The 19,849-nt window shown below is 36.2% G+C and overlaps 1 protein-coding gene across 6 annotated transcripts in view; it reads left to right on the top strand.

Annotated features, from left to right (window-relative positions):
- LOC143041056 (BBSome complex member BBS7-like) overlaps window positions 1-19,849 on the top strand; it is a 157,266-nt gene that overhangs the window by 121,509 nt on the left and 15,908 nt on the right. For all 6 annotated transcript variants that reach the window (XM_076212825.1, XM_076213094.1, XM_076213064.1 and 3 more), the window contains one exon: window positions 11,513-11,617. In XM_076212825.1, coding sequence (XP_076068940.1) covers window positions 11,513-11,617 — 105 coding nt within the window. The remainder of the gene's footprint in view (window positions 1-11,512; window positions 11,618-19,849) is intronic.

The raw sequence follows: 19,849 nt of genomic DNA, 5'->3' as shown, positions 1-19,849 counted from the left end.
TGCATGTGGCAGGAAAGGGAGTGGAGGTGGAAGTAAATTGTAGACTGGAAGAAGCAAGTAAATATCTTGAGGGATTAAAAAGTGTCATGAAAAATAGGCATTTGGGAATGGATGCAAAGAGGAAACCATATGAAGGGGTGATTGTGCCAGTGGCACTGTATGGAACAGACTTGGAATTTATGAAAGGCAGAGAGGAAAAATTTAAATGTGTTTGAGATGAAATATCTGAGAAGTATGTTAAAAGTTACAAGGTTGGATAGAGTGAGAAATGAGGAGAGCTGGGGTGGAAAAGGAGATGGCAGATAGGGAGGATGAAAGAGTATTGGGATGGTTTGGACTCATGGAAAGAATAAGTGAAGAAAGATTAGTAAAAGAGGTATGGAGGGAGTGAATGTGGGGCAATAACTGAGGATGAGATGGATGGATGGGTTGAAAGGGGCGTTGAACAAGAGGGGAATGTCTGTTGAGCAAGGAAGGGAGAAGGCAGAAGATGGGTGAGTGAGTAGAGAATGGCTGTGTATAATACTGTGATGCAAGGAGGGATGGGGAGTAGAGTGATTATTTATGAATATTTTGGCACAGCCCAAAGAGATTTATCCTTGTCTTCTCTTTTTCTGCATGAGGGGATGGAGAGGTTGGTCACCAATTAAGTGAAGTGACCTTGCTGTGGATGTGCTGTGTCTTGCTGCATTGGTTTTGACCCAGGTCAGTAGGTGAAAAGGGTGGTGGATGGGAGTGAAATGGGTGGGAGAGGGTACTTGCCCTTTGACTTGGCTACCTCCCTTGTAAGGGGGAAAAAGCCCTTGGTATATAGTCATTGATATTATATAATTTTTCTGTCTTAGAGATTAGCAGTGATACTTCCAAGTAAAGTGAGGTACATACATATACCAAAGGATTTTCCCCCCTTACAAGGGAGGTAGCCAAAAAACAGGCATAAAATCCACTCCCACCCATTCCATCCCCACATACTCCATTCCCATTCACCCCACTCTCCCTCATCTTGACTCCTCCTGGATGACGGGTCATCCCTGCATCTCCCCCCTCCCCCTGCCCTGGGTCAGAAGCAGTGTCACAAAACACGGCACATCCATAGCAAGGCCGCTTCATTTAATCGGCGACCCCCCCCTTTCCATCCCCTCATGCAGAAAAAGAAAAGATGGGGAGAAATCCCTTATGGCTGCATCAAATTATTTTTAATACATTCTCCCTCACCCCCCATCCCCAGCCCACTTCCTTTCATGCATCACAGTATCATCCATACTTTAGAGAAAATATTATAGGCCACTAAAACTCAAACTAAGGACTCAAATGATAGCTGAAGAGGTACTGTCAAAAGCAGCAAAACTAGCTAATAGTGAAAATTATAAAAATGTATGGATAGAAAAGGAAATGAGTGATGAGGAAATAGAGAAAGAAAAGGCTCTCAGAAATGAAGCAAATTAAAAAAACAAGAGAAGAATGGAGACTGAAAAGAAGGAATTTTTTAGGAGAGTACTGGACCTGAGGCTGAGAAAATGGTACATCAAAGGAAAGGAAACATAAACCAAAAAAGAGAAGAAAAGAAAAAATTAAAAATAGCATACACATAGACAGTATGATTTCAGGACTAAACGAATTAAATGACTATCTGTTAATACAGAAACTAGACATAATGGGAATTGTGGAGACAAAATTAAAAGGTCCACTACCATTAGATACTGTGGGACAAGGTTTATACAGGGTGGGGGAGAACCGATTGAGCAGTTTTGAGGAGATATAAAAAAGTGATGGAGGTACATAGAGAATAAAGTTTATTATTCTCGAGGTTAGCATAACATACCATTTAGAATCCTTATGTTCTGAAAATAATGTCAGTAAGATGGCGGCCGTTAGCTGCAACACACTGTTGGAGTCGTTCTCTGAAGTTTCCTACAGCACGTTCACACATACTGCGGGGTATGGCGTTAACCTCTTCAATAATATGCTCCCTTAGCTGTGGTAGGTGTGAGGGCAACTTTTGAACACCTTTTCTTTCAGATGTCCCCAAAGAAAGAAGTCGCAAATGCTCAAATCAGGTGACCGCGCAGGCCACCCTAAATCACCCCTCAGAGAAACCAGACGTCCAGGAAACATGTTTCTCAAAACATTGAGTGAAATTCGGGCAGTGTGAGCTGTAGCCCCATCCTGCTGGAACCACACGTCCCCCAATCCTTCATTTTCAACAATCTCTTCCATTCTGGGCTGCAGGAAATTTTGCAACATAGCGTTCGGAATTCACGGTCACGGTTACTCCGTCCTCCTCAAAGAAGTATGGGCCTATCACGCCAAATTGTGAGATGGCACACCCCACCATAAGTTTAGGGGAATGTAGCAGTCTTTCCTGCATAATTTGGGCTTATTTTCAGCCCAGTTACGGAAATTTTGCGTATTTACAGCCCCACAGAGGTGAAAATGTGCCTCATCACTATTGAAGAACGCTGCCTCGGGAGCAATCTGTTCAAGCATGTTCTCACACAGATTTTGGCGGTTGGCAAAGTCTGCTTGGTTCAGTTCTTGAGCCATCATCATTTTGTAGGGATGGAAATTCAAATCCATATGTAGAATCCTCCTCAAACTGCATGAGGAGATTCCCAAAGCAACGGCATGCCTTCGTGCAGAACGTCTTGGCGACTGGATGATTGCTGCTCTCACCCTCTCGATATTTTCTGGTGTTCTGATGGACCTGCATCGGCCATGTGTATCTCTTCTTAGTGTGCTACCAGTTGCCTCCAACTGCCTAACCCAGGACCGAATTGTGTTTGCCTGATGAACAGCATTGTTGCATGGAATATTGAACCGTCGCCAAAAAGCTCTTTGCGTTGCAATCACAGATTGATTGTTCTCAAAATATGCGCGCACAGCAAAGCCACGATGTGCTCCTGTCCACACCATGTCGGCTACTGAAATGGGGATGTCTGAGGAGCGGAACAAAACCACCCGCACCCCCCTCCCCTCCCCTTGAGCACTGACTCCTCTAAACTGCTCAATCGGCTCTGCCCCATCCTGTACAACCATTGGGTGAAAAATAGAATGGAGAAACAGGGTGAAGGAGTCATGTTTTTGACTAAGAAAGGTATGTGACAAAGATAACAGAAGGAAAAAATAATGTGGAATTGATTATGATTAAGTTGAAAACAGAAATATGAAAAGTAGAAAATTTATAGTAATATATGTGCCCTCAAAAACACAGGCTTGGACTGATAAAGATAATTCCAAAATACTGGAAAGCACAAAAAATGCATTGATTGAATTATTGAAAGAAGGAGGAAACATAGTAATTATGGGTGACTTCAACTCAAAGGAAATATGTTGGGAAGAAATGACAGCAAAAGGTGGATAGGAACTTTGGGGAAATATTCTAGTAGATATGACCATTGAATACACATTGACTCAATGGGTAAAGGAAAATAACAGATATAAAAACAATGAAGAACCATTGATACTAGATTTAATGTTTACATCAGAGCCTGAAATAGTGGATAAAATGAAATACAAGACACCAATTGGGAAGAGTAATCACATACTAATAGAATTCAAGCTAAAAGAACAAATTGGTGTGAGAAGAAACGAGAAACAGAAAAGGAAGAGTAATGTACAACAAAATGGATTTTGAAAAACTTAGAAAAAATTCAAAATGCTAACTGGGAAAAAAATTTAAATGGAGAAACAAAGATGGAAGAGAAATGGAACATATTAAAAGTAAAATACTAGGAGAGAACAGATGAATATGTACCAAAGAAGAAACAAAAAAGGTTATACATAAAATGTTGTATAACAAAAAGTGTAGTGAAGCTAAAGATAGAAGAGGCAAAGCCTGGAAAAGATAAAAAAAAAAAAGAAAAAAAGGCAAATATACATGAAACTAAGAAATGAATATGTAAAAAGAAAATATGAAAAAGGCATAATAGAAAAAGTAAGGACCAACCTAACTATTCTACAGGTATGTAAATGACAAACTAAAAGACAAACACGAAATAGTGAAACTGCACGAAGGAAATAATGAAAATATAGATGATGTAGAAATCATCAAACATATTAAATCTCTATTCACATTTGAAAGTTCACAAAATTGTGATGAAGGACAGAGAGAAAGATCCCCCCAATGAAAGAATAAGGGTGACACAGAAAGAAATATGGAAAAAAAAAAAATAAAAAAAAAAAACCGATGTCAGAAAGTCACATAGGTTAGATGGAATTGCAAATTGGATTGTGAAAGAATGTACAGATGAACTAACAGACAAAATACACAAGATAATTGACTTCTCACTCAAAGAAGGAAAAATATCACAACATTGGAAAAATGCAAATAGTGTACCAATATACAAAGAAGGGGACAAAGAAAATCCAACCAACTGTAGACCGGTCTCCCTTACAAGTACAATAGCAAAAATATGTGAAAAAATTATCAAAAGTAAATGGATTAAACATTTGGAGGAGAACAAAATACTAAATCCAAAACAATTTGGATTTAGACACGGAAGATCATGTGCCACAAACTTGATATGCTTTTACTTGAGGCTAATAGAAATAATACAAGAAAGGGATGGATGGGCAGATTGTGCCTTCTTAGATTTATAAAAAGCATTTGACAAAGTACCACACAAAAAGCTACTAAGAAAAATTGAAACAATAGGTGAAGTACAAGGAAAGTTATTGGAATGGATTTCTTGAACGGGAGAAAAATGAGGGTGGTACTCAGAGACAAGAACTCAAATTGGGAAGAAATGAGAAATGGAGTCCCACAAGGTTCTGTATTGGCTATAATAATGTTTGCTATATATATAAATGACATGGATGAAGGTGTGGAATGTTATATGAACTTATTTGCAGATGCAAAACTACTAAAGAGACTAAGTACAGAGGAAGACTGCAAATCACTTCAAGAAGACCTGGACAGAGTCTGGAAATGGAATCAGAAGTGTGAAGTGAATTTCAACATCAAGAAATGTAGTAAAATGGAATTTGGAAAAAGCAAAAATAGAATATTGGGACAATATAAAATTGGTACAAAGTTAAAAAAGTCAACTCAGAAAGGAACGTAGGAGTAACTATCAATGACATGGCACCAGACAAACATATCAACAAATTAGTCATAGAAACTTTCAATTTATTAAGATTAATGAAAGTGGCCTTTGACTATATGGATGAAGAAATGGTAAAGAAAAATTTATATTGATAAGACCAAAATTGGAGTATGCTGTGACACTATGAACACCTAGTATTAAAAAGAACATAAAAAAATTAGAAAAAAATTCAAAGAGGAACGATAAAGATGGCACCAACACTCTCCAAATTGACATACGAAAGGTTGGACAAACTTGAACTATCAACCCTGGAACAAAGAAGAGAAAGAGGAGATCTAACCATCTACAGAATTATGAAAGGGATGGATGTCCTTGATAGAGATGATTTATTAAAGTGGGATAGAAGAAAAACAAGAGGACATGAAAAGAAACTTAAAAAGGTTAGTTACAGAAGAGATCTGAAAAAGAATAGCTTCCCACACAGAGTGAAGATATCTGGAACAAACTGAATGAGGAAACAGTGAGTGAAAAAACTATACAAGAATTTAAGATCAAACTAGATGCTGAAAGATACAAAAGCGGGTCACTTTGGGCATGGCTCTCTTCCCGTAAAATACAAATAGGCAAATACAACCATTCTCCATTTACCCCTATTTTCTGTCTTCTCCCATCCTTCCTCAACAGATTCCCCTCTTTCTCAATGCCCCTTTTACCCCATCTATCCATCTCATCCTCTGCCTTCTACACCTCTTTTACCAATATTTCCTCACTCATTCTTTCCTTGTGTCCAAACCATCCCAATACTCTTTCATCAACCCTATCTCCTAACTCCCTTTCCAACCCCATTCTCCTCCTCACCTCTTTGTTTCTCACTCTATCCAGCTTAGTGACCCCTATCATACTTCTCAGGCACCTTGTCTCAAACACATTCAAACTCCACCTCTCTTCCTTTCTTATGTTCCATGTTTTGGCCCCATACATTGCAGTTGGTATAATCACTCCTTCATACAATCTCCTCTTTGCATCCATTCCCAAATGTCTATTTCTCATTACACTTTTTAATTCCCCAAGGCATTTGCTTGCTGTCAATCTATATTCTACCTCCACCTCCACTCCTTTTCCCACCACATTCGCACCGAAGTATCTAAAACTATCCACTTCCTCCTGTCTCTCTCCCTTAATACTTCCAGTCTGCTGCCACTTTCTCCCCTTGTACATCTCATCACCTTACCCACATTATCTTCAACTTTCTTCTTTCACACACTCTCCCAAATTCCATCACCAACTTCCTCAATCCCTCCTCTGATCCTGCTACAAGCATAGTATCGTCAGCAAACAACAACTGGCTAATCTCCCACCTTTCTCCATTTTCTTTAACCATCTCCAATCCCCAACCCATTACCCTCGTGTTTACTTTTCACTACCCCATCCATGTATAAATTGAACAGCCAAGGCAACATAATACATTTTTGGCAAAGTCCCACTTTTACCTCAAACCACTAACTCTCCATTTCTGATTCTAACACAGGCTCTTGACTGCTCTTTCGTCCCACAGTGCCTTCCTGTCTACCCTGTCATAAGCTTTTTCCAAATCCATAAATGCCTCCCCCCCAAAAAAAAAAAAAAAAAAAAAAAAAATACTTACCTTTTCCTAAAGCTTTCTCACATATCTGTCCTACCACAAAAATCTGATCCATGCAACCCCTACCTGTCCTAAACCCACACTGTTCCTCACCAATTACTCCCTCTGTTCCTCTCCTAATCCTCTTAATGAAAACCCTCCCATAACCCTTCCCAACCACAATTAACAAACTGATCCCTCTGAAACTACTACACTCACACTTATCCCCCTTTCCCTTGTAAAGTGAGGGAGGTACTTTGACAAAAACATTGCCTATAATGAGGACGATATAACATTATCCATGCAGACAGCAAAACATCATAAGGACCAATAAGGGGTACCTGTTTGTGGTAGTCCTGCAGGATGAACAGCAGAGCTGTTCATTGTCAAAACCTGTCAACCATCTCATCTCCATCAGGAGATGCATCCCTAAGGGGCTGACACTCAGTCTCTGGACTAGGCCCAAGAGCTCTTGCTATCAATTTGACTTGTATATCTTTCACTTTTACATATGAGGAGAGCTAGCTGCTCTCCACTTCTTACTACTTTCAACTGGCAACATAGAAACAGTCCCACACTAACACAACACAAACAGCAGTTCAAACACTCTTCTCAGAGAGATCTGTGGGAGGGTGTGAGGACGCTTGCCAGCCAATGTAGGTCTGTGGGTTTCCAGTCAGTGAAACTTGAGACTATAATTATTATTAAAACAACAGATTAAAGAACTAAACTACTTGCTGAGACATCTAGAGGCACCATGCCAAAGTACAAAGTAAACAGACCAATCGAGACACCAGTGAGATATCAAATATAATGAAGACTCCTTTTCTGGCTTTGGTAAGTACGAGAGAAGAAATTTGAGTAGAATCTTAGACATGGAAAGGGAAATAACCGAAAATAGAAAATGGTGGGTGAATGAAATCATGGAACTAAGGAAAGAAATTGTAGAATTAATGGAATGTTTAGTTCAAGCTAACAATGGGATATCCAATCTGAAAAACAAATTCAGAACTAAGAACTGAACTCAAGGTAATGAAAATTATATAATAGAGGTTAAGCGTGAAAATGAAAAGATGAAAATTAATGACACCACCAATAGTGAAAAAAAAAAAAAAAAAAAGAGGTAAATAACAAAATATAAGAAATGACTGAAAGAATTGAAGAAAACTTAGGTGAGGAAAGTATGCAAAAGGTTAAGAAATGGAAGGAAAACAGAGAAAATTAAGAAATTGCTTTTAAAGAAATGGTCCAACAACAAATGCAGGAAAATGCAAAAGATACAATCATTCAAGTAATTAAAGAAAAGGCAAATTGGGTTAGAGATGCAGTGGATAGAAAAAATGTATTGTGGTATATGGACTAAAGGAAAAACATGGTCTGGTGAGGTAGATGAGAGAAAAAAACAGAAAAAGAAACAGCAATATCAATTTTAAAAGAAAAGATGGTTATCTAGAAGTAGAGAAAGATATAGAAGTGTATAGAATAGGACATTATTCTAAGGAAAGAAATCGACCCCTAAAGATAAAACTAAGATTGCAAATGGTTATAGAAGACATATTAGAAAAAGCAAGTAAGTTAGCAAGGAGTGAACACTACAAGATATCGATAAAAAGAGAAATAAATGTTGAGTAATTAGAAAAAGAGAAAACACTAAAAGATGAACCTAAGGAAAAAAACACAAAGAGAACGGAGACCAAAAGCAAGGAATTCTGTTGGAGGGTAATCAACATGAGGCTGAGAAAAAGGTACATCAGAATGGGGGGGGGTGGGGAATGGAGAAATAAAAAATTAAAAGTGGCCTATACTAACATTGACTGATTAATTTTGGGACTGAATGAACTAAATGATTACCTCTTAGATGAAAAACCAGACATAATGGGAATTGTGGAGATGAAATTAAGGGGTCCAGTACCCAATAATGTTGGACATGGGTTATACAATTATTGGATTAAAAACAGAAACAAGAAACAGGCAGGAGGAATCATGTTCTTGGCTAAGAAAAACTTGAATGTGACAAAGATTACTGAGGGTAAGACCAATGTAGAAATTATGATAAAAGTTGAAGACAGGGACATGAAAAATAGAAAGTTTGTGGTGATTTATGTGCCCAAAAAAACAGGCTTTTTATTTGAAAATGTTAGAAGATACAAGGCATTCATTAAACAAGACACTAAAGGGTGGAAGTAACCTGGTAATTATGGGGGATTTTAACTGCAAAGAAATCTGTTGGGAGGAAATGACAGTGAAGGCTGGAGAGGAACTGTGGGGTAAAGTATTACTGGACATGACCATGGAATATACAGTGACACAATGGGTCAATGAAAGTACCAGATACAAAAGTAATGAAGAACCAATGAAACTGAATTTGATATTTACAACAGAACCTAAAATTGTGGATAAAATTGAATACAAGACACCATTTGGAAAGACTTACCATATACTTAGACTAAACTAAAAGAGGAAATATATGTGGAGAGAAATGAAAAGTATAGAAAAGGAAGATTGATGTACAACAAAATGGACTTTGGAAAACTTGAGAAATTCTTTCAGAATGCAAATTGGGAAAATTTCTACATGGAAGAGAAATGGGAGATTTTGATGGATATCTATAATGAAGGAGTGAAAAGGTACATACAAAGACAGAAACAAGAGAGGGTGTACATTAAATGTTGGTTCAACAGAAGATGCAATGAGGCAAAAGATGGAAGAGACAAAGCTTGGAAAAGATGGAGAAAAGAAAAATACTTGGAAAATGGTAAATATATATGAGCTATAGAAATGAATATGTAAAAGTACGAAGAGAGGAAAAGGGGAACTATGAAAAAGACATTATAGAAAAATGTAAAGAGCAACCCAAACTATTCTGTAGATTTGTGAATTGTAAACTTAAAAATGAACAGGAAATGGTGAAACTATGCCAAGGAAATACAGAATACACAGATTAAGTCATGAATAATCATTTCTAGTCTGTTTTCACTAGAGAGAAGCTACAGCATTGGGATGAAGGAAGCAAAGTGAGATCTCCCCCCATGAGAAAAATAACAACACAAAAAGAAATAATAGAGCAATTAACAAACCTTGATGTTAGGAAATTGTACGGCCCAGATGGAATTGCAAATTGGATACTAAAAGAATGTAAAAAAGAACTATTGGACAATATATATAACATAATAAGTTGCTCACTTGAAGAAGGAAAAATACCAAAAGACTAGAAAAATACCAACATTGTACCAATATATAAAGGAGGAAACAAGGAAGAACCAACTAATTACAGACTGGTCTCACTAATAAGCACTGTAGCCAAAATTTGTGAGAAAAATATCAAGAATAGATAGACAAAACACCTGGAAGAAAATAATATAATAAACCCAAGACAATTTGGGTTCAGACAGGGAAGATCATGTACCACAAATTTAATCTGTATTTACTCAAGACTAATAGATATAATACAAGAAAGGGATGGATGGGCTGATTGTGCTTTCTTGGACTTACAAAAATCCTTCAACAAAATACCACACAAAAAATTATTTTAAAAATTGGAAAACATAGGAGGGATATAAGGCAACCTACTAAACTGGATGGAGGACTCCCTGAATTGTAGAAACATGAGAGTAGTACCCATAGAAAAATATTCAAGTGAAGGAGGTGATCAGTGGAGTTCTGCAAGGATCTGCATTGGCTCCAATAATGTTGCTATTTATGTGAATGACATGGATGATGTGGAATGTTATGCTTCTTTGTAGAGGATGCTAAACTGTCGAGGAAAGTGAAAACTGAAATGGATTGCAAATCACTACAGGGAGACCTGAACAAGGTTTGGAAATGAAGTCAGAAATGGGAAATGGACATCAACATTAAGAAGTGTAGCATAATGGAGTTCAGAAAAAGTAAAAATAGAATATCAGGACAATATACAATTGGAACTAAGGAGGTAAAGAAAGTGGGATCTGAAAAAGATCTGGGAGTAATTATCTCAAATGACTTGTCCTCTGATAAACAAATAAACAAAATTGTCAGAGAATCCTATAACTTGCTAAGATCAATAAAAGTGGCATTTACCTATTTGGATGAAGAAATGATTAAAAAAATATTAGTCACACTAATAAGGCCTAGACTGGAATATGCAGCAACATTATGGTCACCCAGTACCAAAAAGAATATAAAGAAAATTGAAAGAATCCAGAGAGCAACAATCAAAATGGCTCCAGTACTTTCAAACTTGTCATATGAAGAGAGACTGACTTAATTGGAGTTACCGACTTTGGAGCAAAGAAGTGAGGCAACCTGCTGACCATCTTTAGAATCATGAAGGGCACAGAAATACTTGATAGAGAGGACTTGTTAAATTGGGACAAGAGAAACACAAGAGAATGTGGAAAAAAAAAACTAAAAAAAAAAAAGAGGCTGGATGACAGCATTGTAGACAAATGCCCAAAATATGATACTTCACCCCATACTATACAACACATTATGAAATGCATTGTACAAAATCACACATGCCAACAACACAGTACACACTATATAAAAGATTTGTGGGAAAACCCTGTTCCAGCTGTGGTGTTCCTCAGGGTGATGGGACTGTTCAGCCAGACAGTCTATGGAACAACAACTAAACTATTTTGACATTGACATCATCATAATTAATAGTAAAAAATCAGAAAAAAACATGATCTTTATTTACCATATTTCACAATCATTAACTTCAAAATTTTAGTAAGCTAAGTTTGATGAGAGTTATATTAAAGTAAGTAATCACCTAATCACTGTAATGTACCTGCTGCCAAAATTGTTTAGGAATGTATATAATTAATTGCACTTTTAAAATGAAATGTATTTTATATCACAGCTGCAATGTGTCTACAGTGCAGGAGAAGCAGTATTCAAGTCTGACAATATATCTACAATTTCCATCTTGAAAGATGTACTCACCAAAGAAGCCACCCGGAAGAAAGTAATTATCATTTACTACTATCTGAAAGATGCCACAGGACATACCTACTAGTTACAAATTGATATGCCTTTAAGGCCAAAGATTATTTTTTTTTTTCTATTAACTCAATCAATATGCTAATATGTGGATTTTGTTTTGGTTATTGTCAGTTTTATTTAACTAAGAGATATCAAACTTAAGAGTCATGCTTAACTGAGGACACTCTTAGTTTAGCATCAACCTTTTAGCTGTTGTCAAAAACTAAATTTCCTTCTATATCATAGGAATATTTATATGATATTACCGTACCTTTTTTATGGCCACCCCCTTATTTGGATATATGTATATATATATATATATATATATATATATATATATATATATATATATATATATATATAATATATATTTACCTAGTTCTTTTTTACGGGAAGGGGAGCTATGCTCATGGTGTCCCATCCTCATATCTCACTTTATCTAGACTGTTTTTAAATTTGTGTATCATTCCTGCACACACCACACTTTCATCTAACCTGTTCCAAACGTCTACTACCCTGTGGGGAAAGCTGTTCTTTTTCAGGTCTCTTCTATAACTGTCTTTCTTGATTTTCTTTCTGTGTCCTCTTGTATCTCTACTATCCCATTTTATTAGATCCTCTCTATCAATAGTTTCTATGCCTTTCATGATTCTATAAATAGTCATCAAGTTTCCTCTCTCTCTCTTCTTTGCTCTAATATCTGTAGCTCAAGTTTTGCCAGTCTCTCCTCACATGATAGTTCTGAGAGTGTTGGTGCCAATTTTGTAACTGCTCTTTGTATTCTTTCAAGTTTTGTTATACATTGTTTTGTACTTTGTGGCCACATCATTGCTGCATACTCCAATCTTGGTCTTATCAAAGGGACTAGTATTTTCTTCACCATTTCTTCATCCAGGTATGTAAATGCCACTTTGATTGTTCTTATGAAATTATAACTTTCTCCAAAAATTTTGTTTATATGTTTCCCAGGGGACATATTATTCATAATAATGACACCCAGGTCCTTCTCATTTTCTACTTTTTTAATTTCTTCCTCTCCCAATTTATATGATCCCACTATTCTTTTTTTGCTTCTTCCAAATTCCATTATACTACACTTCTTAACCCCTTCCATACGGTGCCGCATACGTAGGCGGCATGAGGAGCAAGTGGATTCGCGATGCTGCCATATCGGCGTCTTGATTATATTTATTGTAGTCGCCCCTTTTTTTTCACATTCTCTCATGTGTGCCCTTAATTCCATTCTCTGTGGTTTTCAAAATTCACGGGTGAAAGAGAGAACGATCGATATAGCGGTGACTATATTTTATGATACGAGTATTATTACGACACGTCGTACGGCTGGCATTGGCTGTTGCCCGCAAGATTTAAGTCCCGTAGTGAAGTGGTTAATATTGAATTCGACCTCCCACCTCCTACTCTATTCCCATACTTTATTGAGACTCTGCAGCGACTCACAATCTTCTAATAAGTTCACTTTTTTCAACAATTCGTCTGCAAAGAAGCTCATATAACTTTCAATTCCTTTATCCATATCATTAATATATATAGCAAACATTATTGGGGCCAGAACTGTTCCTTGTGGAACTCCACTAATCACTTCATCCCAATTAGAGTGTTTGTCTCTTATCACCACTCTCATTTTTCTTTCGTGCAAGAAGTCTTCCATCCACTTCAGCAGTTTGCCCTATATTCCTCCTGCAGTTTCTAATTTCTTTAGCAATTTTTTATGTGGCACCTTATGAAAAGTTTTTTTCAGGTCTAGAAATGCACAATCAGCCCATCCATCTCTTTCTTGTATTACATCTATTAGCCTTGAATAGAAACACATTAAGTTTGTGACGCATGATTGTCCTTGTCTAAATCAAAATTGCCTTGGATTTAGTACTTTGTTTTTTTTTCCAAATTCTTTACCCATCTACTTTTGATAATTCTTTCACAAACTTTAGCTATTGTACTTGTAAGAGAGACCAGTCTATAGTTAGTAGGGTCTTCCTTGTTTCCCCCCTTTATATATTGGTACTACAGTCGCTCTTTTCCAATCTTTTGGAACTTTTCCTTCTTTCAATGAACTGCTTATTAGACTATGTATTTTGTCTGTTAGTTCATTCCTGCATTCTCTCAAAATCCAGTTTGCTATTTCATCTGGTCCATGCAATTTTCTGACATTGAAATTGCTCAAGTGATTCATTATTTCTTTCCTTGTTACTTCTATCTCTGTCATAGGGGGAACTTTCTCCTCCCACTCAACATCTCTAAGTTTTATGTTCTCCCTCGTAAACACCAATTTAAAATGCTTGTTCATAATTTCTGCCATTTCTATTTCCTCTGTGTATTCAACTCCTCCTTGTTGTAGTTTCTCTAATTCTTGTTTGTTTTTCAGTTTGTTGTTTACAAATCTATAAAATATTTTTGGTTGATCTTTACATTTTTCTGACATCTTTTTCGTATTTTCTCTTTTTTTTCTCTGCACACTTGTACGTATTGATTTCTATAACTAGTATATACACCCACTCCTCGTTTAACGACCTACTCGGTTAACGACAACTCGGAGTGACGACGGGCTTTATGACAGACCAATATTCGTTTAACGTAAATCTCCCGAAGTTACGATGTCGTGTACGATAATTAAGTTGGCTGAGGCAAATTTGTATGATGTTATAAATGAATTTGTACGGTGGATATTAGCTGTGAGGTAAAGTGTTCTGAAGCTTAGGTCTACATTACCATCCTGCAAGCTGGAAAAACTACCTGGGGTACAATATATACCGGTAGTGGTAAATTTTTAGTTTCGACCAAGGGCGCAATATAGCAATAGAAAATTAATTATTAATTTTGTAAATTATAATGTATCAACGTAATATGCAATTTTGTGAGCGGAAATAAAAAAAAGGTGCTAAAACAAATTTCATAGGTAACGAAGTCATGTCGGACGAATGGTACACCATGTTTGTTATGATAGATGCCGATGTCAAGGAAATGAAAGGATGATAAATTCGCCTAACCTAAACTAAACTAACCTAACCTGTGTTTGATAAATCATTACCTGCAAATTAAATGTCATCCGGCTCGTCCTCGTCGTCGTGAGAGACGTTGGCAGATGACAAGATGGCATCCCGATCCTATGCTACCGACTTCATTCATTAGCATATTTTCTTGTAGCATGGTATTTTTTACTTTTATTTCCGGCCACAAAATTGCATATTACGTTGATACATTTTAATTTACAAAATTAATAATTAATTTTTTATTGCTATATTGCGCCCATGGTCGAAACTAAAAAAATACCCTGGTATTCAATATGGAATGTCAGCATATGCGGATTTGGTCATATACGGTAATTTCGGGAACATAACCACCATAAATAAACAGTAAATAAAGCTTTAATGTACTGTATAAAAGAGGGAAATACACGAAAATAAAGATACATGTATTGCTGGACATTGTACATACAGTACATGTACGTATGTGTATACACTTTTGCTTAACGACCAATTCGGTTAACGACGGCGCGCTGGTCCCAATTGTCGTCGTTAAGCGAGGAGTGGTTGTATTTTCCATTTTTCAGGTCTTTTGTCTCTCTTCCATTTTATCCAAGCTTTATACTTTTTGTCTTTTAACTCCCTACATCTTTTGTTGTACCAACACATTACATATCCTTTTTCTTGTTTTTGTGTTGGAAACATACTTTTCCATTCCTTTATAAATTTATGTCAAAATATTTCATTTCTCTTCTACTGTTGTTTCCTCCTTGTGTATCCTTTCCCAGTCTGCTTTTTGAAAGAATTCTCTTTTTTTTATCAAAATTTGTTTTTCCATACATCAGTCTTTCTTTTCTATATTGTTAATTTTTTTCTATGTATTTTTCCTCATTTAGTTCCAGTTCAACCAATACGTGGTCACTTTTACTTATTGGTGTCTTATATTAAATCTTGTCCACTATTTTAGGTTCTGATGTGATTATTAGGTCCAGTCTCGATAGTTCTTCCTCATTTCTATACCTAGTATTCTTTTCTATTCATTGCATCATTGTATGTTCTATAATCATATCAAGTAGTACATTTCCCCATAGGGTTGTCTCCACCCTTCACTGTCATCTCTTCCCAGTAGATTTCTTTACAATTAAAGTCACCCATTATAACTATTCTTCCTCCATCTTCCATTATCTTATTTAGTGTTATCCTTGTGTCTTCTAACATATTTTTGTTCTTTCTCTTCCCATGAAGCCATTTTAGGAGGCACATAATTTACCACAAACTTCCTGCTCTTCCCATCCCTGTCCTCCACTTCCATCATAATCATCTCTATTCTTTCCATATGTGACATTCCTCACATTTATATCCTTCTTAGTCAGGAACATAACTCCATCCCCTTGTTTTCCCTTTCTGTTTCTAATCCAAGGATTATATGCACCATGTCCTACACTTTTGGGTGGTAGTGGACCTTTCAATATTGTCTCTACAATTCCCATTATGTCCAGCTCTTTTTTCTTCAGGTAATCATTCAGTTCATTCAAGCCTGTTTTTAAGCCATCAAGATTTGTGTAAGACACTTTTAATTTTCTGCTACCTCCATCGTGCTTTCTGTTTCCCTTCCATTCTTCTCTGCTATGAACCATTTCCTCACTTTAATATCCACTACTCTCCAATAGAATTTCTCTTTGACTCTGTTCTGTTTTCATTTTTTTCTTAAGCTTCCATTCTTTTTGCTTTCTCATCCTCTCTTTCCTCTTTATTCATCTCTCTTTTTATCCATACCTGTTTATACTGATAACTTTTTGCTAGTTTCCCTGTTTTTGCTCATATATTCTCTGCTGTCGTTTGTGACTTGAATTCAACCTTAATTGGTCTGGTCTTATCTGTATTGTATTTCCCTATTCTATATACTTCTTCAATTTCTTTCCTTGTTTCTTGTTCATCTTCTTGAACTACTTCTAATATCTTGTTTACTCTTTCCTTCTCCTTCACTCTTGTAGTCCTATTTGGATTATGCTTCTCTTCTGTCCCTAATATAACTATACATTTCTTTTTATCCGCTGTCTCTTACTATATTCTCCTTCTCACTCTTCACTTTAATAACTGTGTCCTTAGTTTGTTCTTCTATCTGTTGTTTTACTATATCTCTAAATTCACTTTTGTTATTCTCTTGTACTTTTCTCCAACGCTGTACCTCTTTTGCTATGGACTCTTTATTCTCTTTATTATTATTCTTTAATTCCTCATTCTCATCCTTTACTTCTTTAAGTCTTTTTAATTTTTCTATTTCTTTAGTTAGGCTTTGGTTCTCCTTTAGTTCTTCCAATTTATCAACTCTTTGTGTAATCTGTGTAAGATGACTAAACCTAACCTCCCACTGTTCTTTCATTTTCTCTAGTTTTTCTTCTAGACTTGCTAATCAGGGGAGGTTGTCATCTTCCCCCTCATTAAATCCATGGAAATAATTATCTTCACCTTTCATTGTGCTGCTCTTCTTTATATTTCTAAGTTTTACATTTTTACTAATCTCTTCGATTTCACCTCTATCGTCTGCGCATCTTTTATTGACATTCCTCATGGCTTCCGGGGCCCGTTTGTCCCCTTCCTCGTTTCCTTCCATTTTCCTCAGTAATCCCTCCCCTTCTCCTTTTTCTTCACCTTCCCATTACACCACGAGCTTTCCCCTTCCCTATTAATACAACACAGGTAGTTCCTTGTCGTCATCCTCATAATTTTGAAGATTTCACCGGAGTCCAGATTTCGCTGCCACCCCGACCGACATGTGTATTTACCTAGTTGTATTTTACGGGAAGGGGAGCTATGCTTGTGGGGTCCCGTCTTCATATCTCATTTTATCTAAACTATCACACACCACTTTCTCATCTAACTTGTTCCAACTGTCTATTACTGTGTGAGGAAAGCTGTTCTTTTTCAAATCTCTTCTATAGCTGTCTTTTTTTATTTTCTTTCCGTGTCCTCTAGTATTTCTGTTATCCCATTTTATCAGATTCTCTCTGTCAGTACTTTCTATGCCTTTCATGATTCTGTAAATAGCTATCAAATCTCCTCTCTCTCTTCTTTGCTCTAGTGTCTGTAGTTCAAGTTTTTCTAGTCTCTCTTCATATGATAGTTTTGAGAGTGTTGGTGCCAATTTTGTAATTGCTCTTTGTATTCTTTCAAGTTTTTTTATACATTTTTTTGTACTTGGTGACCATATCGTTGCTGCATATTCCAATCTTGGTCTTATCAGGGTGATTAGGATTTTCTTCACCATTTCTTCATCCAGGTATGTAAATGCAACTTTGATTGTTCTTATTAGATTATAAGTCTCTCCAAAAATCTTATTTATATGTTTCTCAGGTGACATATTATTCATAACAATGACTCCCAGGTCCTTCTCATTTTCTACTTTTTTTATTCCTTCTCCCAATTTATATGCTCCTGTTATTCTGTTTTTGCTTTTTCCAAATTCCATTATACTATTTTTTTTGTATTGAACTCCATCTCCCATTTCCTACTCCATTCTTGTACTTTATTTAGATCTCTAGTGATTCACAATCTTCTTCAGTTTTCACTCTTTTCAGTAGTTTTGCATCATCTGCAAAGAAGCTCATATAGCTTTCTATTCCTTCATCCATATCATTAATATATATAGCAAACATTATTGGGGCCAGAACTGTTCCCTGCGGAACACCGCTTATTACTTCATCCCATTTTGAGTGTTGGTTTCTTATCACTACTCTCATTTTTCTTTCTTGCAAAAAGTCCTCCATCCAATTTAGTAGTTTGCCCTGTATTCCTCCTTCAGTTTCTAATTTCTTAAGCAACTTCTTATGTGGTACTTTGTCAAAAGCTTTCTTTAGATCTAAAAATGCACAGTCCGCCCATCCATCTCTTTCTTGTATTATATCTATTAGCCTTGAATAGAAACATATTAAATTGGTGACGCATGATCGTCCTTGTCTGAATCCAAATTGCCTTGGATTTAACACTTTGTTTTTTTCTAAATATTTTACCCATCTACTTTTGATAATTCTTTCACAAATTTTTGCTATTGTACTTGTTAGAGAGACTGGTCTATAGTTGGTAGGTTCTTCTTTATTTCCTCCTTTGTATATAGGTACTATATTTGCTTTTTTCCAATCTTCTGGAACTTTTCCTTCTTTCAAGGAACTATTTAGTATGCTATGTATTTTGTCTGCCAGTTCATTCCTGCATTCTTTTAGTATCCAGTTTGCTATTTCATCTGGTCCATGCGATTTTCTGACATCAAGATTACTCAAGTGTGTTAATATTTCATTCTTTGTTTCTTCTATTTCTTCCATAGGGGGGACTTTCTCTTTCCATTCGTTCTCTTCAGGTTGTATGTTCTCCCTTGTAAACACTGATTTAAAATGTTTGTTCATAATTTCCGCCATTTCCATTTCCTCAGTGTATTCAACTCCCTCCTGTCTTAATTTCTCCAAGTCTTGTTTGTTTTTCAGTTTATTGTTTACAAATCTGTAGAATAGTTTCGGTTGATCTTTACACTTTTCTATGATATCTTTTTCATATTTTCTCTTTTCTTCTCTGCACATTTGTACATATTCATTTCTATAGCAGGTATATATTTTCCATTTTTCAGGTCTTCTGTCTTTTTTCCATCTGGTCCAGGCTTTGTCTCTTTTGTCTTTTAACTCCCTACAGCTTTTGTTGTACCAGCATTTTACATATTCTTTTTCTTGTTTTTGCCTTGGGACATACTTTTCCACTCCTTTTTTGTAAATTTTTGTCAAAATATTCCATTTCTCTTCTACTGTTGTTTCTTCTTTGTATATTTCTTCCCAGTTTTCCTTTTGAAAGAATTCTCTTATTTTATCAAAGTTTGTTTTTTCATACATCATTCTTCCTTTTCTGTATTGCTCATTTCTTTTCATATATTTTTCTTCATTAAGTTCCAGTTCAATCAATATGTGGTCACTTTTACCTATTGGTGTTTTATATTCAATTTTGTCCACTATTCTAGGTTCGGATGTAATTACTAGGTCTAGTTTCGATGGCTCTTCTTCATTTCTATACCTAGTGTTCTCCTGTATCCATTGTGTCATTGTATGGTCGGTAACCATCTCAAGTAGAGCGTTTCCCCATGAGCCGTCTCCACCCTTTACTGTCATTTCTTCCCAGCAGATTTCTTTGCAATTAAAGTCGCCCATCATAACTATTTTTCCTCCCTCTTCCATTATCTTGTTTAATGTTATCTT

Source organism: Oratosquilla oratoria, chromosome 1 (genome assembly GCF_046742065.1).
Source record: "Oratosquilla oratoria isolate Oo_2021 chromosome 1, ASM4674206v1, whole genome shotgun sequence".
NCBI lineage: Eukaryota > Metazoa > Arthropoda > Malacostraca > Stomatopoda > Squillidae > Oratosquilla > Oratosquilla oratoria.
Note: the sequence above shows the minus strand (reverse complement) of the source record. Positions and strands in the feature narration are given on the sequence as shown.